The 23,113-nt window shown below is 41.2% G+C and overlaps 1 protein-coding gene across 6 annotated transcripts in view; it reads right to left on the reverse strand.

Annotated features, from left to right (window-relative positions):
* ZFP1 (ZFP1 zinc finger protein) overlaps positions 1-23,113 on the reverse strand; it is a 33,308-nt gene that overhangs the window by 6,231 nt on the left and 3,964 nt on the right. For 2 of the 6 annotated variants that reach the window (XM_047711726.1, XM_047711728.1), the window contains exons 1-2: positions 20,155-20,292; positions 14,886-14,944 (exon numbers count right to left, since the gene is read on the reverse strand). Coding sequence is in view for 3 of the 6 variants with exons in the window: in XM_047711730.1 (XP_047567686.1) it covers positions 14,886-14,900 (15 nt within the window). In the remaining 3 variants the exon portion in view is untranslated. Of the gene's footprint in view, positions 1-14,885; positions 14,945-19,499; positions 19,632-20,154; positions 20,297-23,113 lie in introns of those variants that run through there. The other 4 variants (XM_047711731.1, XM_047711727.1, XM_047711730.1 and 1 more) reach the window with 3 other exon arrangements.

Below are 23,113 nucleotides of genomic sequence, written 5' to 3' on the forward strand. Positions count from 1 at the left end.
TCCAGCTACACAGGGAAGATTTCATAAGAGCTTGAAGAATCCTGGGTAATTTCTATTTCTTGGCCTGAATGGTGCCTATATGGATTTTATTAACCTACATCCACTTGGCCAAGTGACAGGTACAATAAGAACTTTTGCAGGCTGCCAGACCAACAAGGGGGATAAGCCTCTGGCACATTACATTGACTCAAGTTACAGTAATTTATTTTGTAAACAAGGTTTTGTTTTTCAAGATTTTATTTAAGAGCGAGAGAGTGCATGCATGCATGAGATGAAAAGAGCACAAGCAGGCAGAGAGGCAGAGGAAGCAGCAGAACCCCGCGGAGCAAGGAGCCCAATGCAGAACTCAATCCCAGGACCCAGGCATCATGACCCAAAGGCAGATGCCTAACCATCTGAGCCACTCAGGTGCCCCAAAGTAACTATAATTTAGAAATGACTCCAACATCAAATGTGAAAACACTTTTTTCTCACAGTGCCATTTTCCATACTTATACAAACAACTCAAAAAACTGTTCATAAGGGGCGCCTGGGTGGCTCAGTGGGTTAAGCCTCTGCCTTCAGCTCAGGTCATGATCCCAGGGTCCTGGGATTGAGGCCTGCATCGGGCTCTCTGCTCAGCGGGGAGCCTGTATCCTCCTCTCTCTCTGCCTGCCTCTCTGCCTACTTGTTTTTTGTTTGGTTTTTTTTTTAAGATTTTATTTATTTATTTGACAGAGAGATCACAAGCAGGCAGAGAGAGAGGAGGAAGCAGGCTCCCTGCTGAGCGGAGAGCCCGATGCGGGGCTCGATCCCAGGACCCTGAGATCACGACCTGAGCCGAAGGCAGCGGTTTAACCCACTGAGCCACCCAGGCGCCCCTACTCTCTGCCTACTTGTGATCTCTCTGTCAAATAAATAAAATCTTAAAAAAAAAAAAACTGTTCATAAAACACAATTCGGATACCACAGCATTAAAAGGGACATCAAGCATGACTGACTTCAAAGACTTGCCAAGACAGTATAGTTTCCATCTGGAATGAATTTGGAGTTCTGGGGAGAAAGCCGATGGCCATGAGTAGAGGTGTGCCTAGCATACTTGACATCCAGAGCCAACCATGTTTTAATACCCCTTCTTCAACTCTTCAAACTGTTAGATCTTCCTTGACTTATGATGTGGGGTTACATCCTGATAAACCCACCATAATGTGAAAACACCGTAAGCTGAAAATGCATTTAGTACACCTAACCCACTGAACCATGGAGCTTAGCTTACTGTAAACATGCTCAGAACACTGATGTTAGCAGACATGTACGCAAAATCATCTAATTCAAAGCCTATTTTATAATAAAGCACTGAATATCTCATGTAATTTATTGAATTCTGTACTGAAAATGATAGAATGATTATTTGGGGTGCAGAATGGTTTTAAGTATATTGGTTGTTTACCTTCTTGACTGTGTAGCTTACAGGGAGCTGTGGTTCGCTGCCGCTGCCCAGCATCACAAGTACATGCTACCACGTACCCTTAAGCCAAGAAAAGTTCAAAATTCCAAGTACAGTTTCTACCGAATGCGTACTGCGTTCACAACATCGTAAGGTAAAAAAATCATGAACAATCTCATTCTGGGGACCGTCTGTACATCTAAACTGTCACCTCCCAATTTACTTTTGAGTACAAGAATCTTCTTTAACCTATGCGCATTCTATTCTGAATCTTTCATCTTCAGTGATGACCTTTGATTCCTTCGGCCTCTGTGATTCTTCCTGTCAGTGCCCCTCTTAGATTCCATACCTCCAAAATCTAGATTACACTTGTCCCCATCTTTATCTTTAAAAGCCTTGCCCTACTGACTTCTCACCATCTCTCATTGATAACTCCTAGCCTTGGGAAAAGTTGTAAGAAAAGAATGACATGAAGGTCTGAGTACTACAAATGACGGAGTCATACTGCACAAGTCTGCAGGTAGCCTCAGCTGCGTTATCTCACGACACCTTCTAGGATTCTTTAACCACTTGGCATAGGAGCGGAGAAGATGGGCGGTGGGTCAGTTCCTAAGATCAAGGCCACGGAGGGTCAACAATCATAGTGTCAACATTTTCTCAGTAGTAAAAATTTATTCCTTTATCATATCACTTCTGAAATTACAGTTCAAATAACAGAATCACTAGGAAATTTCCAAGGGACTAAATTAAGTACTAGGGACACAAAACACAAGATCAGTCTTCATCCGGAGAGGCAAGCTAGGGAGCCCCTCAAGTTTTTCCTTTGCCTACTGTTTACACTACCACCCCAATTATTACAAAAGCCTCTTATTTTCTGTCTCCCCTTATTCTCATTTACCCCACATTCTACAGCTAACATCATTTTCCTAAAGAATAGTTCTAGTACATGATGACCTTGGGTAGACACAATCATTCCTTACCCACTGAAAACTAATAAACAATGACTAGTTCATATTCAACATCATTCAAATTTCTTTTCCATCCCTCTTTCCCATGGCTCTCCTCTCTATGCAAAGATCCTTCCGGTAAGATCATATCCTAGATCACTTAGATGTGATCCTTCCATACTGTGAGTCCCTGGTTGGTTTTAAATCCTAGGTATTTTGTTTCTATCTCTTGTGGCAATTTTGCCTTGCTTTCTTTTGTTAAGTGTGTTTTATTCCTTCCATTATCCCTACTAGATGCCAAAATTTTTTAGACCAGAAATTGTACCTTGCTCATCTTTATATTCCTGTTAGACAAAGTACATAAGTATATGTCAGGCACAAACAAAATAATACCGAGTTGAATGGAGTATTCAACTTTGGTTTTCATTATCTTCTTCTTCCTGAAGAGACATGCCACATAATTCCTACAGCAATATCCTAAGTAGCAAGCCAAAATAATAGAGCAGTTGTTCATACTCAGATTATGTAAAGATTTTGGTAATACATGGGGAACCCTAATATCTGGCTCATTTTCCTGAGATGTCATGCTCCAGTATGCTTGTCTCTTCATTAAAAGTGTTTTATTCAGTTTGTAATCTACATGATTCCTAGGTCAATTCTGGCTGTATTTGTACTTGGCAATATATTTGATCAGTATCAGTTTTACTAGTGGTTCGTCAGCTTTTCGGCATCCAGGATATGATCACTACATTCATGGAGTAAGTGTAAGTGAAATCATCACATTTTCAGCATAATGTAAGTAGAGACATACAATATGACTCATCATCACTCAGGCATAAGTCATGGGCCACATAACCTCTCACAAAAGAAAGGAACAGCACAGAGTAAAATTGAACAGGAAAAAAAGAGTGTTAGAAAAGATGCTTTAAAAGTATGTAACTGGATTTAACAGCAGGTTAGACATTTCTAAAAAATGATGAGAAAACTGGATAGGTCAGTAAGGAATCTAGACCGAAATGGAGGAAGAATAAAGGGTGGGCAACACATCGAAAAGACTAAAAGATCCATGGGACAAACTAAAAAGGCCTAATATACTTGCAGTTGGGAGTCCCAATACAAGAGGCAAAAACGCAACAGAAACAATACTTGAAGACACAGTGGCTTACTTAGATTTTTCCAAAACAGCTCACACATCAGACCACTGAACACCATTAACCCCAAGAAGAAAAAATAAAAAGAAAATCACATTTATTCACATCATAAAACTGCTAACAATCCCAGAGAAAAAAGATGCACTGTCTACAAAGGCACAATAAAACCAACAGCTGACTTTTCAACAGAAACAATGTAAGCCAGAAAACAACAGACTATCACCAAAGTATTGAAGATACTAGAAATTGAGTTGGCAAATTTTCTATAAAGGAAAATAGTAAATGTTTTCAATTCTACAGGCCACATGTAGTCTCAACTACAACCAATCAAGTCTGCCACTGTACCACAACAACAGGCACAGGAAGTATGTAAACAAATGGGCATAGCTGTGTTCCAACAAAACTTGATTTATGGACACGGAAATGGGAATTTCATATAATTTTCATACCATAAGATACTATTCTTTTGATTTTTTTCCCTAGCCATTAAGGAAATGTAAAAACCACTTTTACTTGTGGGTCATACAAAAAGAAGGCTGAAGGGCATTTGGCTCACGGGCATTAGTTTAACAACCTGATCTAAAATGATGGTTACTGGGCGCCTGGGTGGCTTAGTCATTAAGCCTCTGCCTTAGGCTCAGGTCATGATCCCAGGGTCCTGGGATCGAGCCCCACTCAGGCTCCCTGCTTAGGGGGGAGACTACTCCCCCTGCTTGTGTTCCTTCTCTCTGTCAAATATATAAATTTTTTTAAAATCTTAAAAAAAAAATGATGGCTCCTAAATAATAAATGTCAGGTAAATGTTAGGTATTTTCACTACTATAAAATGATATGAACCATAAAGAGGACAGTTAAATCCAGTAAGAGTCAGTTGAATGCAAAAAGCATCAAGGAGCAAATAAGAGAGCAAAATATGCTGTTAAAATAAGGATATAAAGGATGTGGGAAGGAGGTTTTAAATAATTAGCTGAAACTAATTTTTGGATTCCAGCAATCTGGGAGTTGTAGCAGAAAGTATTGTGCGTGGGGAGAAAATATAAATTGTAATTAACTTCTTAAACTTTGTTAAATATAAGCACCAAGGGGCACCTGAGTGGCTCAGTGGGTTAAAGCTTCTGCCTTTGGCTCAGGTCATGATCCCAGGGTCCTGGGATCGAGCCCCACCATCACATTGGGCTTTCTGCTCAGCAGGGAGCCTGCTTCCTCCTCTCTCTCCGCCTGCCTCTCTACCAACTTGTGATCTCTGTCAAATAAATAAATAAAATCTTTAAAAAAAAAAAAAGTTAAGATCCTCAGAGAAGATTCCTTTTTAAAGGTTTATTTAGGGGCACCTGGGTGGCTCAGTTGTTAAGCATCTGCCTTTCGCTCAGGTCATGATCCCAGGGTTCTGGGATCGAGCCCCGCATGCGGCTCCCTGCTCAGTGGGGAGCCTGATTGTCCCTCTCCCACTCCCCTGCTTGTGCTCCCTCTCTCGCTGTCTCTCTGTCAAATAAAGGAATAAAATCTTAAAAAAAAAAAAAAAAGGTTTATTTATTTTAGAGGTGGGGGCAGGGGAAGAGGGAGAAAGAAAGAAACTTACAAATACTTCCCAGAGTGCGGAGCCTTTCATGGGGCTCGATCTCACGATTCTGAGATAGTGACTGGAGCTGAAACCAAGAGTCATGCTTGACACTTAGCCAACTGTACCACCCAGATGCCTCCAGATAATTAAAAAAACAAACAAAAAACCACATACTTTTTACAAGAGGCAAACTTGAATAGTAAAGCTTCAAAATAAAAGGCACAGAAACACTGCCACAGGAACATTAAACAAAAAAAAAATCAACAGAATTCCAAAAATATGTATATGCCACAACCTATACATTCTATTTAATGCATACAAAAGAATGCAAAAAAATGAGAAGTGGCTACACCTGCACAAAACTTGTAATAGTGGCTACCTCTAAAGTGAGGTCAAGAAGACTTTAACATTGAATAAGGTGACAATACCAGGAGTGACAGCCTGCTAGGGAGATCAGAACCATGACAGTGAGAAAGACTGAGACAGAATTCACATATCAACTATGTAATGTAAAGACAAAACTTACATATATATACATAGTATATACATTATATACATATAGTATCTCTCTCTAGTGTATGCACATATTATATATACCCACAGAATGGGAGCAAACAAGCCAAGATGTTAAGTCTTGACTACTGGATACTGTAATAGGTCGATAGTTATTAGGCTGAACCACATTGAAATCAATGCCCTTCAACTATTCTGACATACAAATACTGGAATTTCATACAGCTCAAACCTAGTACAATTTGATTTGTACTTCTCTGCACTTTCACACCTCACAAACTCAAACACAAAAAGGTGACAAAAATATCTCAGGAACTATCATGCAAACAGGAATTAAAGACAAATCAGAAAATTTAAAAATACTGGATACAAAGAGAAAAGGATACAAGTTTCTGGAGAGAACTCAAAGGTCACATTCTGTTAAGCAGAAAGCATTTGGACTTCATGCCTACAACACTGAAAAGCAATCACTTTAAAATTCTGAGAAAGAAAAACCTTAATAAAAGCTGGGCAAATATATAAAGTAATTTGCAGGCACTGGAGAGCAACCACTGCAGGGCTACAATTACAGAAAGAACAGTGAACATGAGGGGAGCCCCACATTCAAATGATGATAAAAGCCCTGAAGAAAAAAACCAATATTGAATTCTACATACAGCAAAAATGTCCCTAAAGGTATCTTCTCTAAACAGTAGCATAGAGAAATAGAACCCATGCAGAAAGTGGCACTGTTGCTACCTTGAAAAAAAAAAAAAAAAAAAATTTGGAAGTGGGTCTGTAAAGCAACTGAGATTTGGGGGTAAGGTAATGAAGATAAAGAAGACATAGAGAAGGGGCTCTAAAATTCTGCATAGGGGTGCCTGGGTGGCTCAGTGGGTTAAGGCCTCTGCTCTCGGCTCGGGTCATGGTCCCAGGGTCCTGGGATCAAGCCCCGCATCGGGCTCTCTGCTCAGTGGGGACCCTGCTTCCCTTCCTCTCTCTGCCTGCCTGCCTCTCTGCCTACTTGTGATCTCTGTCAAATAAATTTAAAAAAAAGAAAAAAAAAAGAAATCACAGAAGTGATACAAAAACAGAATGTCATCTTTAAAGTACTGAAAGGAAGGCAGTTAAAGCCTCTGCTTTCTGCTCGGGTCATGATCCCAGGGTCCTGGGATCGAGCCCACAGCGCATCGGGCTCTCTGCTCAGCAGGGGGCCTGCTTCCCTTCCTCTCTCTCTGCCTGCCTCTCTGCCTACTTGCGATCTCTCTCTGTCAAATAAATAAAATCTTTAAAACAAAAACAAAAACAGTAATACTGATAAGTATATTGTGTTTATTTTAAAAAAAAAAAGAATTTGAAGAAGACACAAAAAGATGGAAGACCATTCCACGCGCATGGACCAGAAGAATAAACATTTTTAAAATGTCTGTACTGCCTAAAGCAATCTATACTTTCAATGCCATCCTGATCAAAATTCCACGGGCATTTTTCAAAGAGCTGGAACAAACAATCCTAAATTTGTATGGAACCAGAAGAGACCCCAAATTGCTAAGGAAATGTTGAAAAAGAAAAACAAAACTGAGGCATCACGTTGCCTGATTTCAAGCTTTACTACAAAGCTGTGCTCACCAAGACAGCATGGTACTGGCACAAAAACAGACACATAGCCAGGGGAACAGAGTAGAGCCCAGATATGGACCTGCAACTCTATGATCAAATAATCTTTGACAAAGCAGTAAAAAATATACAGTGGAAAAAAGACAGTCTCTTCAATAAATGATACTGGAAAAACTGGACAGCTATGTGTAGAAGAATGAAACTCGACTTTATCTTACACCATACATAAAGATAAACTCGAAATGGATAAAAGACCTAAACGTGAGGCAGGAATCTATCAAAATCCTAGAGAAGAACATAGGCAATAACCTCTTTGATATTGGCCACAGGAAATTCTTTCAAGATATGTCTCCAAAGGCAAAGGAAACAAAAGCGAAAATGGATCTTTTGGGACCTCATCAAGATCAAAAGCTTCTGCACAGCAAAGGAAACAGTCAACAAAACAAAGAGGCAACCCATGGAATGGGAGAAGATACTCGTAAATGACACTACAAAGAGCTGATATCCAAGATCTAAAGAAGTCCTCAAACTCAACACACACAAAACAGATAATCACGTCAAAAAATGGGCAGAAGAGGTGCGCCTCGGTAGCTCAGTGGGTTAAAGCCTCTGCCTTCGGCTCAGGTCATGATCCCAAGATTCTGGGATCAAGCCCCACATTGGGCTCTCTGCTTAGCAGGGAGCCTGCTTCCTCCTCTCTATCTGTCTGCCTCTTTGCCTACTTGTGATCTCTGTCTGTCAAATAAATAAATAAAATCTTAAAAAAAAAAAAAATGGGCAGAAGACATGAACAGACACTTCTCCAAAGAAGACATACAAATGGCTATCAGACACATGAAAAAATGTTCATCATCATTAGCCATCAGGGAGATTCAAATCAAAACCACATTGAGATACCATCTTATACCAGTTAGAATGGCCAAAATTAACAAGACAGTAAACAACAAGTGTTGGAGAGGATGTGGAGAAAGGGGAACCCTCTTATACTGTTCAAGGGAATGCAAGCTGGTGCAGCCACTTTGGAAAACAGTGTAGAAATTCCTTAAGAAATTAAAAATAGAGCTTCCCTATGACCCTGAAATTGCACTACTGGGTATCTACCCCGAAGATACTGATTTAGTGAAAGGAAGAGCCATCTGTACCCCAGTGTTCATAGCAGCAATGGCCACAGTCGCCAAACTGGAAAGAACCAAGATGCCCTTCAATGGACAAATGGAAAAGAAGATATGGTCCATATATACAATGGAGTATTATGCCTCCATCAGAAAGGATGAATACCCAACTTTTTTATCAACATGAATGGGACTGGAGGAGATTATGCTGAGTGAAATAAGTCAAGCAAAGAGAGTCAATTATCATATGGTTTCACTTGTGGAACATAAGGAATAACACGGAGGACATTGGGAGATGGAGAGAAGTGAGCTGAGGGAAATTGGAGGGGGAGACAAACCATGAAAGACTGTGGACTCTGAGAAACAAACTGCGGGTTTTGGAGGGAAGGGGGTGGGGGGTCGGGTGAACCTGGTGGTGGGTATTATGGAGGCATGTATTGCATGGAGCACTGGGTGTGGTGCACAAAGAATGAATTCTAGAACACTGAAAAAAAATAAAATTTTAAAAAATGAAAAAAATAATAAAGTACTGAAAGAGAGGCTTGGGTGGCTCAGTGGGTTAAGCCTCTGCCTTAGGCTCAGGTCATGATCTCAGGGTCCTGGGATCAAGCCCCACATCAGGCTCTCTGCTCAGCAGGGATCCTGCTTTTCCTCTCTCTCTGCCTGCCTCTCTGCCTACTTGTGATCTTTGTCTATCAAATAAATAAATTCTCTTAAAAAAAAAAAAAAAGTACTGAGAGAAAAAACAAACCCTAGAATTCTATCCCCAGGGAAAATATTTTTCAAAATAAAGGTAAAATAGGGGTGCCTGGGTGGCTCAGTGGGTTAAGCCACTGCCTTCGGCTCAGGTCATGGTCTCGGGGTCCTGGGATCGAGTCCTGCATCGGGCTCTCTGCTCAGCGGGGAGCCTGCTTCCCTCTCTCTCTCTGCCTGCCTCTCTGTCTACTTATGATCTCTGTCTGTCAAATAAATAAATAAATAAAAATAAAGGTAAAATAGGGGCACTGCCTGGGTGGCTCAGATGGTTGGATGTCTGCCTTTGGCTCGGGTCATGATCTCCAGGTCCTGGGATCAAATCCCATGTCAGGCTCCCTGCTCAGTGGGGAGTCTACTTCTCCCTCTGCCTCTGAACCATACTGAACCTCCTCTCTGCTTGTGTGGCGTGCACTCTCTCGCAAATGAATAAATAAAATCTTTAAAAAACTTCGGCTCAGGTTATGATCTCAGGGTCCTGGGATCGAGCCCCGCATCGGGCTCTCTGCTCAGCAGGGAGCCTGCTTCCTCCTCTCTCTCTACCTGCCTCTCTGCCTGCTTGTGATCTCTCTCTGTCAAATAAATAAATAAAATCTTTAAAAAAAAAAAAAATCTTTAAAAAAAAAAAAAAAGGTAGGGGTGCCTGGGTGGCTCAGTGGGTTAAGCCTCTGCCTTTGGCTCAGGTCATGATCTCAGGGTCCTGAGATCGAGTCCTGCATCGTGCTCTCTGCTCATCGGGGAGCCTGCTTCCTCCTCTCTCTCTGCTTGCCTCTCTGCCTACTTGTGATCTCTGTCAAGTAAATAAATAAAATCTTAAAAAAAAAAAGGTAAAATAAAGGCATACATAGAGATAAACAAAAGCTGCAATTCATTGCAATATAATATATACTGTTCTTGGATCATATTGAGGTGGTATAGTATATTTTTTTAAAGATTTAATTTATTTGTCAGAGAGAGAGAGAGAGAGAAAGCAGAAGCAGGGGGAGCAACAGAGGGAGAAGCAATGTGGGACTTGATCCCAGGACCCCGGGATCCCAATGTGGGACTCAATCCCAGGAGCCCAATGTGGGACTCGATCCCAGGATCCCAGGATCGTGACCTGAGCCGAAGGCAGATGCTCAACCAACGGAGCCACCCAGGTGTCCCCAGGTCGTAAAATATTAATTCAAGATGATTAGTAAAGTATATAAGCTGTAATCCCTACAGAAACCACTTAAAAAATACAAGCACTAATCATAAAAAGGCAGGTATGGCTGTATTTCTATAACCACAGATAAAGAAGGGCATTACAAAATGACAGAAGGGTAAAACCACCAGGAAGACAGAGCAATCATAAATGCACACACACTCAATAACACAGCTTCAAATTACAAGAAGCAACACCAGAGAGAACTAAAACAACAAATGGACAAATACACATTCATACTATCTTATCAAGCAAGTATCACAACAGAAGGAAGACATTTTCAGAAATGCAAAGTCTACAAAACGTATCTCTCACATACCCTTTCTTAAGAAGATACTGGAGAATGAATGTATTCCAGTAAAACAACAGTAACCCAAATAAGACAAAGACATGGGAAGGGGCAAAGAAACGATCAATATCAGAGCTGAGGGAAATCGCTAGGCAAAGTTTCAAGGAGACTGCAGGATGGCATTGATTTCTCTACTGATACCAAACTGCTTGTCATAGAGATTGTAATAGTTTGATTCAAAAGCAAGCATTTTGAGGGTTGTCATAAACAAGATGCCTACCGCACTGTACCACCTTTTCAACCGGAGGGTAGAATGCCTGGGTGAGCCTGGCCCAGATTCTTAGCCATATGTGGTTTGACTTGGTTTGAACACGTAGTGATGGCATCTATTTCTCCCCTCCACACCAGGCTACCTTAGATCAGATGAAGACACTCACTTCTTGTGTTCTGCTGTAATCTACTCCTGAGAGGTGGCCGTTGCCCAGTGAGCTAAGAAATAAAGAATATAGAGCAACCCACTTGCTCTAATTATATTTCTACCAGACATTCTATACCTGATCCACACTTTGACCCTGCCAGATGGCCCAACTATGTGAGCCCTATGTTTTCCTATGTTTCTCATGACCTTGCCAATGACATCTCCCAATGGGATTTTTGGAAACTCTCAGAAAAGCTGAAGCCAGACTATGACCCAGAGACTCTATTCAGCTCATTTTCTCCTAGAAACCTTTACCCAATACAGCAAAATTTCTAGATACAATTAGACTTATGCTTACTTGATCATTTTTGCCATATTGCTCCCCAGTAAGGTTGTATCATTTTAGACTATCACCAATAACACATGAGTGGTTACATCTCTCTAGTGAACACTGGCTAATGTAACTTGAAAAAACAATGATTACCAAAAAACATATTTACCCAAAAGATACAAAGGTAGCGATCTGAAGGGGCACCTGCACTCCAATGTTTAGAGCAGCAAAGTCCACAATAGCCAAACTATGGAAAGAACCCAGATGTCCATCAACAGATGGATAAAGATGTGGTACATGTATACAATGGAATATTACTCAGCCATCAAAAAAACCCATGAAATCTTAACATTTGTATGTGGATGGAACTAGAGGATATTATGCTAAGCAAAATAAGTCAATCAGAGAAAGACAGGTATCATATGATTTCACTCATATGTGGAATTTAAGAAACAAAGCAGAATCATAGGAGAAGGGGAAGAGAGGGGGAAATTATGTAAGATGAAACCAGAGAGAGAGAGAACCATAAGAGACTCTTAACTATGGGAAACAACCTGAGGGTTGCTAGAAAGGAGGTGGGTTGGGGGATAGAGTAACTGCGTGATGGGCATTAAGGAGGGCACATGATGTCATAAGAACTGGGTGTTATTCACAACTCATGAATTACTGAATTCTTCCTCTGAAACTAATAATATACTACATAATAATTAATTGAATTTCTTAAACCACCCCCAAAAAACAAAAAACACCCAAGTCTTGACAAAGGGAACACGGGTGCATAAAAGGACATCTTTAGATCTTATTGTCTGGAAGAAAAAGAAAAAAACCCCACCAACCAGAAAGAAAATTATGCAAAACAAAGTAATATAAATTCCAGTTATAGTTTCTCAAAACTGAATTTTATATTGATTAGGAATATATATAGATAAGCTATAAAATCTTTAAAGAAAGGAGGGGAATTCACAGAAATATCAAGATAGTGGCTACCTACTAGGAGGACTGAATCAGAAAATGTATCATAAGGAACACAGAATGTTTTGCTTTTTTAAAATTTTATTTGAGAGCGCGCCTATATGTGCACCAGGGCAGAGGGGCAGAAAGAGAGAGAAAAGCAGGCTCCCTGCTGAGGAGGGAGCCTGATGTGGAGCTCGATTCCAGGACCAGGGATCAAGACCTGAGCAGAAGGCAGACACTTAAATGAATAAGTCAGGCACCCCAGAGAATGTTCTGTTTCTTAACTTGGGTATGGTACATGGATGCCCATTTTATTATTAAGGCATGCAAATTTATTTATTTTTATTTTCTTAAAGTCATTTATTGACAGGGGCGCCTGGGTGGCTCAGTGGTTAAAGCCTCTGTCTTCAGCTCGGATCATGATCTCAGGGTCCTGGGATCGAGCCCTGCATTGGGCTCCCTGCTCGGCGGAGAGCCTGCTTCCCTCTCTCCCTCTGCCTGCCACTCTGCTTACTTGTGTTCTGTGTCTCTCTGTCAATTAAACAAATAAAATCTTTTAAAAAAAAAGTCATTTATTTGACAGAGAGAGTGAGAGAGCACAAGCAGGGAGAGCAGCAGAAGGAGAGGGAGAGGGAGAAGCAGGCTCCTCACTGAGCAAGGAGCCAGATGAGGGACACGATCCCAGGACCCTGACACCATGACCTGAGCCGAAGGCAGACGCTTAGCCAAGTAAGCCACCCAGGCACCCAAGGCATACATATTTATTATACACATTGTTGTAATGTATATAAAGAGTTTCACAAAGCTTTAAACACTCCTCTGTATATATGTTACATTATACAATTAAAAAAACAGGAAACTGTTCTGATCTGGAGACCTCAGACATGTTATAGAGTGATAAAAATACAAAATTGAGAGAATGAAAAGACAAGCCACAGATAGGGAGAAAATCTTTGCAAAACACATACCTGAAAAGGGACTGGTATCCAATTCTATAAAAGAGCTCTTAAAAATCAACAATATGAAAGCAAACAGCCTGATTTAAAAATGGGCCAAAGACCTTCACAGACAATTCATCAAAGAAAATACAGAGATGGCGAATAAACATAGGAAAACATACTCAACATCATGTCATAAAGGAATTTCAAATTACAGTGAAATACTGCTACACACCTATCAGAATGGCCAAAATCCACAACCCTGACAGCAACAAATGCTGGCAAGGATATGGAGCAACAGGAATTCTCATTCATTGCTCACAGGAATGCTAAATGGCACAGACACTTTGAAAGACACTCTGGCAGTTTATCAAAGCACTAAACACACCCTTACCATATGATCTAGCAATTACACTCCTCTGTAGTTACTCAAGTTATTTTATCTCCTGCAAATGAATGTTTGTAGCACCTGTCATAACTATCAAAACTTGGAAGCAACCATTCAATAGATGAATGGAAAAATACATGTTAGTACAACCATAAAACAGAATATTGTTCAGTGGTAAAATGAAATGATCAAGCCATGAAAAGATATACAGGAAACTCAAATGCATATTTCTAAGTGAAAGAAACTAATGGTTATATACTGTATGATTCCAACTATATGACATTCTGGGAAAGGCAAAACTATGCACACAGTAAAAAGATCAGTGGTTTCCAGGGGCTCAGGGAGAGGGAGAGAAGGATTAACAGATAGGCCAGGAAACTATCCTAGGAAACCATAGTGGGGAATACCTGTCATATAATGTCAAAATCCGTAGACTGTACAACACCAAGATGAACCCTAATGTAACTACAGATTTTGAAGTGTCCATATTGACTCATGAATTATAAGAGGTATACCACATTAATGCAAGATGTTAATAAGGGTAAACTGTGTGGAAGGAGTGAAGGAGTATATGGGAACTCTGTACTTTTTGCTCACATCTTCTGTAAATTCAAACTGCTCTAAAAAAATCTAAAAGTCTAGGGGTGCCTCAGTCATTAAGCATTTGCCTTTGGCTCGGGTCATGATCCCAGGATCCTGGGATCAAGCCCCACATTGGGCTCCCTCTGCAGTGTGGACCCTGCTTCTCCCTCTGCCACTCCCTCTCATTGTGTTCCCTCTCTCACTCACACTCTCAAATTAAAAAAAAAAAATCTTTAAAAAACACATATAAACAAACCAGCATGATTAATATGCTATCTTAAAATAACCTATACTTGTATAAATATGTACATATAAACTCTGGAAAGCTAGTCAAGAAAGTAATGACAGTGGCACTCATGGAGGCTGGTGGAGAATTTAAATACACACCCAGAGATTTACTGAATTCTTTGGCATCATGCTAATTTGACTGAAAGAATAAAATACACACAAAACCCTGCATTTGCAGTGAAGAATGCAATATAAAACAACCAGAGACAAACTGATAAACCCATGGTATCTGGGGATGTTGTCCAAAACACCATTTACGTGAAGGTCCATAAAATTTGTTCAGAACTAATACCAGAGAACCAAGAATCAATTCAAGACAACTTGTTTGCTTTTTGGCTGCTAGTATCGATCAACCATTCTTACTATGTTTTCCCTTCTATTTCATTCTCTGGGTCCTTATAAACTTCCTCAGACGCGCTGAAAAATAAAGTTGAGAAAAACAATCAACTCACCTGGGATTTGTTCATTTTTTGCAGTATTTGGGTGAAGCCTAGGAACTATGAAGGCAGAACTGGAAGAGAGAAAAAGGAAGATATTGTTATTAATGATCTGACCTATCTTGGAATCCCTACAAACCCCTACAATCCCTACAAACAATAACTTGTTTATAGAGCTTTACACATCACTGGGGGAAACACCACCTACTGGGATAGTCCCTTGTCTCTTCAGAATGGAGAGAAAGGGGGTACTTGGGTGGCTCAATCAGTTGAGCAGCTGACTCCTGACTCTTGATAAAGCAGGGAGTCTGCTTTAGGATTCTCTCTCTCTCTCCCCCTCTGCCCTCCCCCTATTCACAGTCTCTCTTTCTCAAATAAATAAATCCTTTTTAAAAATAAATTACCCAAATGAAACACAAAGACAAAGCAGAATGAAAAATTAGAGAATCCAAAGGCTGTAGTACAGTATCAATCAGCCTAACAAACACGTCACTGGAATCCCAAAAGGAGAAGAGAGAATGGGACAGAAGTTTTGAAGACATAATGACTGAGAATTCTCCAAAAAAAAGGAATGATACCAACAATAGATCCAAGAAGCTCAAATAATTTATCCAAATAGGATAAATAGCAAGCCAAACCATACGCAACACAACATATTCAAACCACTGACAACTGAGGTTAAAGAGAAAGTCTTGAAAGTAGCCAGAGGGAAAACTGACACATTATATAGAGGACCAAGATAAAGAGTCACAGCCAATTTTTCCTTAGAAACTATACAAGCCAGAAGATAATGCAGTGACATCTGTGAAGTACTTTAAAAGGGGTGGGGGGCAACTATCAACCCAGTATTCTATATGCAGCAAATATATTCTTCAAAAAATGAAAGTGAAATCCAAACCTTTTTTAACAAACAAAAACACAGAGAACTCATTACCAGTAGACTTGTACTACACAAAATATTTAAAGCAGTTCTTCAGGTAGAAGGAATATGATAAAACCAGACAAAAACCTAGATCTACACAAAGAAATAAAGATCTCTGGGAGTAGTTAAAATAAAGATGACTCTAAAGGAAACTTTTTCTTACTTTTAATCATTCTAAAGGATAACTGATTTGTCAAAAAATAGTTTCGAGGGCTTATGGCATATGCAAAATACATGACAATAGCACAAAAGATGGGATGATGAATTGGGAGTATATATATGGTCTTATACATAAAGCAGTATAATATTACTTAAAGGTCCACTGTGAATTAACTCCAGATTTACATTATAAACTCTAGAGCAACCACAAAAAAAATTTTTTAAGACATATAAATGATAAGCCAATAGTGGAGGAAAAAAATGAAATCATAAAAGTACCCACTAATCCAAAAGTAGAAAAGGAAGAAAATAGGAACAAAGACCAAATAGGACAAGTAGAAAAAACTAGCAAGACAGTAGGTTTTAATCAAACCACACTGATAATTGGTATAAATACACCAATGAAATGACAGAGGCTGTCCAACTGGGAAAAAAAAAATCAAGGCCAAACTAGGTGCTGTTGATACACAGTTTGAAACATAAAAACATAGCTAGATCAAAAGTAAAAGGATGGGGGCACTTGACTGACACAGTGTCTTTGTCTGACTCTTAGTTTAGGCTCAGGTCACGATCTCGGGGACCAAAGAAGAAGCCCCACTTGGGGCTCCATGCTGAGCAGAGTCTGCTTGTCCTTCTCCCTATGCTTCCCCTCCCCCCACACGATCATTCTCTCTCCCTCTCTAGAATGAATAAAAATCTTTTAAAAAAAAGTAAAAGTATGAAACAGATATGCTTCGTAAACACTAATCAAAAGAAAGCTAGAGTGATTATATTAATATCAAATGGAGTAGGCTTCAAAATATTACCAGAGAGTGATATTATAAATATCACCTGATCAAGATAGATGTGATAGATAACACCTGATCAATGTGTCAAATGACCAGAAGACCTAACAATCCTAAATGTATTGTCCCTACCAACTTCAAAATACATGAAGCAAAAACTGACAGAACTGAAAGAAAAAATAGATGAATCCATAATTATAGTTGGAGACACCAATACTCTTTTCTCAGTGACTGAATTGGTTGACAGAAAACCAGTAGGATACAGAAGAACTGAATCATACTATAAGCGACCCTGACCCATTTCAAATTTATAGAAGACTCTACCACCAACAGCACAATAGTCATTAAAATACATATTACAAATTCCTAAGGGACGCCTGGGTGGCTCAGTTGGTTAAGCGGCTGCCTTCGGCTCAGGTCATGATCCCAGTGTCCTGGGATCGAGTCCCACATCGGGCTCCTTGCTCGGCAGGGAACCTGCTTCTCCCTCTGCCTCTGCCTGCCTCTCTGTCTGCCTGTGCTCGCTCGCTCTCTCTCCCTCTGTCCCTGACAAATAAATAAATAAAATCTTTAAAAAAAAAAAAATTCCTAAGATTGGTCAGAAAACAAACCTCAAGCTTTTTTTTTTTTTAAAGATTTTATTTATTTGAGAGAGAGAGACAGCAGCACAGGAGAGTGGAGGTCAGAGGGAGAATCAGACTCCCCATGGAGCCGGGAGCCCTATGTGGGACTCAATCCCGGGACTCCGGGATCACCACCTGAGCTGAAGGCAGTTGCCCAACCAACTGAGCCACCCAGGCACCCCATAAACCTTAAGTTTTAAATAACTGAAATTTGTAACAATGTATATTCCTTGACAGAATTAAACTAAAAATCAATTAATGGGAAGAGATCTGCAAATTCCTTCCTTCCAAATACTTGGAAATTAAACAGAATTCTAAATAGCCAAGGGGTGAAAAGTCACAAGGAAAAGCTTAAAAAACCAAAGAACTAAATGGAAATGAAAGCACAACATAACAAAATTTGAGGGATACAGCTGAAGTAGTAATACAGCATTAAACTACTAACTGTATAAACTGTAACTATAAACATTGCATTAGGGACACCTGTGTGGCTCAGTCAATTAAGCCTCTGCCCTCGCCTCCAGTCATAATCCTGGGGTCCTAGAATAGAGTCCTGCATTGGGCTCCTTGCTCAGCAAAGAGACTGCTTCTCCCTCTGCCTGCCGCTCTCCCTACTTATGCTCTCTGACAGATAAAATCCTAAAAAATTAAAAAAATTTTAAAAACCACTGCATTACACTATTTATATCAGAAAAGAACAGGGACGCCTGGGTGGCTCAGTTGGTTGGACAACTGCTTTCGGCTCAGGTCATGATCCCGGAGTCCTGGGATCGAGTTCCGCATGGGGCTCCCAGCTCCATGGGGAGTCTGCTTCTCCCTCTGACCTTCTCCTTGCTCATGCTCTCTCTTACTGCCTCTCTTTCAAACAAACAAACAAATAAATAAATAAATCTTAAAAAAAAAAAAAGATTCTCATCAATGATCTCAGCTTCCACCTTAAGAAATCAGAAAAAAAGGGAAATTAAACCCAAAGCAAACATAAGAAAGGAAATAATAAAGGTAAGCATAGAAATTTTTTAAAAACCCTCAAAACAGAAAAACAGAGAAATTCAATAAAACCAAAAAGCTGGTTATTTGAAAACATCAATAATATTGAAAAACCTCTAAGCAAACTGGCCAAAAGTGAAAAAAAAAAAAAAAAAAAAAAGACACCAATTTCCAAGATAAAAAATGACGGAGTAGACACTACTACAGATGCTACAGATATTAAATTTATTAATAATAAAAATAACATTAGCTACCATAATAAAGGAGGCAAAAACAAAAAGGGGAGAAGTCCCAAGATACAAAATAAGAACAGTGGAAAATATGAACAAAAGCAAGAGAAAACATGAAATAATGGAAAAATGATTACATCTTCAATAAAATACTACATAAGAATAAAGCCGAAGGGACGCCTGCGTGGCTCAATGGGTTAAAGCCTCTGCCTTCGGCTCAGGTCATGATCCCAGGGTGCTGGGATCGAGCCCCCCATCGGGCTCTCTGCTCAGCAGGGAGCCTGCTTCCTCCTCTCTCTGCCTGCCTCTCTGCCTACTTGTGATCTCTGTCAAATAAATAAATAAAATCTTAAAAAAAAAAAAAAAAGAATAAAGCTGAAGGGGCATCTGGGTGGCTCAGTGGGTTAAGCCTCTGCCTTCGGCTCAGGTCATGATCTCAGGGTCCTAGGACTGAGCCCCGCATCGGGTTCTCTGCTCAGCTGTGAGCCTGCTTCCCCCTCTCTCTGCCTGCCACTCTGCCTATTTGTGATCTCTCTCCGTCAAATAAATAAATAAAATCTTAAAAAAAAAAAAAAAAGAATAAAGCTGAAAAAACGACAAACTGTAATTATCAAGTGCCCTGAAGGGGACAAAACAAAACAGGGACTTGAACACTGGGAAGGCCTATCATAAAGGAGTCCATTCCTCATTAAATGCAGCCATTAATTGGATAACAATAAAAGTACGGACAGATTTTTTAAAATACAACTGATTCTAAAGTACAGTGGGAATCATAAGTCAACCTGCATAATCTCAAAGTGGTGAAGGTTTCTGGACGTCATACAAGGGAAGAGCAGTAAATTCAATAGCAGAGAAATTCAAAACGCCTGCATGGCAAAACTATCAGTGAGCGAAATCAAAAGGCAAATGGAAAAAACACGTGCCATTTACACAAAGTACTGGCTGTCTGTATGATCTCGGGTCTTCCACCCATCTGAGCCTCCCTTTTTCCTCCGGTTGCAACTGAGATACTAGCGGCGTCGCAGGCCAGGTGTAAGGATCAGAGGAAGATTTGGCTGAAAAGGTTTTTCCTAAGAGGTCAGAGCTCTTATTAGGAACCCCGTGTGCCTCAGGTAACTCGCCGGGGCTTTCATTCCTCCCTGCACCTGGCGAGGCTCCTGCACGCCGCACGCGCCTTCCCGGCGCCGCCAGGTGTGTCCGGCCCCGCCCCCAGCCTCGCCCCGCGTCCCCGGGAACTGGTCACGCGCGCACCCGCGCGAGCTTCCGGACTCGCTCCCGCGCGGCAAAAGACACTTGCGGCCGGTCGGCGGCGCTTCTTTTGACAAAGGGAGGAAGGCGAGCCCTCGCCGCCGCCCCCCCCCAGCCTCCGTCTCCGCCCCCGCACGTCCGGCCAGGCGGGTCCCGCCAGCCCCGCGCCGAAAACAACGCCAGGCGGCCCCCGACGCCGCCCCGAGGGTCGTCGCCGCCTTCGAGTCGCGGAAGTTTGGGCTCCCACCCCGCGCGGACAGGAGCCCATCCCTCAACTCCTTCCCCTCAGCCCCCAGGCCTCGCAGAGCTGCGTGGGAGCCACCTTCATACCTGGAGGGGCACAGCCTCCACTTGTGGCTCAGTGCCTAGCCGGGTCAGGGAGCGAGTCGGCGAAGACGCGCGGAGACCGGGTCCCTGTCACCCACTCGCGGCAGGAGGTGGGGGAAGGGCAGCCACCGGCGCGCTCGCAGCATTGCACATGCGCAGATGCAAGGGCTGCTGGCCGTCCCAGGGTCCTCTGAGGGGTGGTTTATCAAATTCCGGGACTACATTTCCCATAAGTCTTTGGGCGTGCCGCTGTAGGGACTCCTAAGGAAGGTTTCTAGTTTGGCGGGTGGCTTGAGCCTGACGGAGATAATCCCTGGCTGAGGCGATAATCACCCCCCTGAACTGTTCATTTCCCGCAGAAAGGGTTATGAATTACAACCACCACCTCCCCAAAAATATAAAAACCTGGCTTCTAAAGATTACATAGGTAATCTATGGTAACTAATTAGAAAATATGTATAAAACCTAAAGAGGCGCCGAGCATGCAACTCTTGATCTCAGGGTTATGGGTTCAAGCCCCATGTTGGGTGCAGAGATTACTTAAAATCTTTTTTTAGGGGCGCCTGGGTGGCTCAGTGGGTTAAGCCGCTGCCTTCGGCTCAGGTCATGATCTCAGGGTCCTGGGATCGAGTCCCGCATCTGGCTCTCTGCTCAGCAGGAAGCCTGCTTCCCTCTCTCTCTCTCTCTCTCTGCCTGCCTCTCCGTCTACTTGTGATCTCTCTCTGTCAAATAAATAAAATCTTTAAAAAAAAAATCTTTTTTTAAAGCAAAAAAAAAAAAAAAAAAAGGCCATAAAGATATCACAGGCTGCAACTAGCTTCTTCTGTCTTTATTTTTTAGGGCAGATTTATGTTCACAGCAAAATTTGAGGAGAAAGTACAGAGAATTTCTGTACACCACTTGCCCCTGAACCTGCATAGTCTCCTCCACTATCAACATCCCCTAACCACAGTGGTAAATTTGTTATAATGAAATGTCCATTGACACAGTTTCACTCTTCTTGTTGTTTACTTTGGGATTCACTCTTCATGTTGTACATTCTATAGATTTTGATATGTATATATAAAGTATTATACATAATGACATATATCCACCACTATAACATCATATGGAATAGTTTTTCATCCCCTGTGTTCCTTCTAGTCATCCCTTCCTCCTTCTCCCCGAACCCCTGGAAAACACTGATATTTACATGTGCATAGTTTAGTATAGTTGGAATCATATAGAATGTAGCCTTTTCAGATTAGCTTCTTGCACTTAGAAATATGCATTAGAAGTTCCTGTATATCTTTTCATGGCTTGGTAGTTCACTTTTTTAAAGTTTTGTCTTGTTTTGTTTTAAGCCACCCAGGTGTCCCAAGTTGCTTCCAAGTTTTGAAAATTAGGAATAAAGCTGCTATAAACATTCATGTGCAGAGGGTTGTGGGGAAACAAAATAACTTATTTGGGTAAGCACTAAGGAGTATAATTGCTAGTTCATGTGGGAGGAGTTTGTTTCATTTTGTAAGAAACTGTCAAAGTGTCTTTCAAAGTGGCTGTGCCATTTTGCATTCCCACCAGCAGTGAATGAGAATTCACTTTGCTCCACATCCTTGTCAGCATTTGGTATTGTCACTGTTGTGGATTTTGGCCATTCTAATAGGTGTGTGGTGGTAACAACTAGCTTTTAATTAAAACAATATATGATTTCAAAAAGGTACTTGTAGGGACGCCTGGGTGGCTCAGTTGGTTGGACGACTGCCTTCGGCTCAGGTCATGATCCCGGAATCCCGGGATCGAGTCCCACATCAGGCTCCCAGCTCCAATGGGGAGTCTGCTTCTCCCTCTGACCTTCTCCTAGCTCATGCTCTCTCTCACTGTCTCTCTCTCAAATAAATAAATAAAATCTTTAAAAAAAAAAAAAGGTACTTGTACATCAATATTCATAGTGGCAGTATTCACAATAGGCAAACAGTAGGAAGAACCCAAGTGCCCACCAACAAAAGAATGGATAAATCAATGTGGTATATATGTATGATGCAGTATCATTCAGCCAAAAAAAGAATGAAGGGGCACCTGGGTGGCTCAGTGGGTTAAGCCTCTGCCTTCAGCTCAGGTCATGGTCTCAGGGTCCTGGGATCGAGTCCCGCATCAGGTTCTCTGCTCGGCAAGGAGCCTGCTTCCCCACCCCCTCTCTCTCTCTGCCTGCCTCTCTGCTTACTTGTGATCTCTCTCTGTCAAATAAATAAATAAAATCTTAAAAAAAAAAAGAATGAAGTTCTGACCCATGGTGCAACATGGCTGAACACTGAAGATATGCTAAGTGACTTAAGCCAATATTGTGTAATTCCACTTACAGGAAGTATCTAGACTAAGTAAATTCATAGAGAAAGTAGAATAGAGATTACCAAGGCCTAGAGGAAGGGAGGCATGGGGACAATGTGTAGGATGATGAAAAAGTTCTGAAAAGAGATAGTGATGGGGTGCTTTGGTGGCTGTCGGTTGAGTGCCTGACTCAGGATTTCCACTCAGGTTATGATCTCCAGGTCGTGGTTGGTGGCACAGAGCCTGCTTGAACTTCTCTCTCTCTCCCTCTGCCCCTCCAGCCCTGCTCACACTCTCTCTCTCTCAAAAAAATAAATAATCTTAAAAAAAAAAAAACAGATAATGCTGGTGGCTATACAACATTGTGAATATGTTTAATGCCACTGAATTGTATGCTTGGAATGGTTAAAATGGTAAATTTCATGTTATGTATATTTTATTTTTTAAAGATTTTATTTATTTATTTGACAGACAGAGATCACAAGTAGGCAGAGAGTCACCCAGAAAGAGAGAGAGAGAGGGAGGAGGAAGCAGGCTCCCCACTGAGCAGAGAGCCTGATGCAGGGCTCCATCCCAGGACCCCAGGATCATGACCTGAGCCGAAGACAGAGGCTTTAACCCACTGAGCCACCCAGGCGCCCTATGTTATGTACATTTT

The sequence above is a fragment of the Lutra lutra genome, chromosome 17, assembly GCF_902655055.1.
Source record: "Lutra lutra chromosome 17, mLutLut1.2, whole genome shotgun sequence".
NCBI classification, from domain to species: Eukaryota; Metazoa; Chordata; class Mammalia; order Carnivora; family Mustelidae; genus Lutra; species Lutra lutra.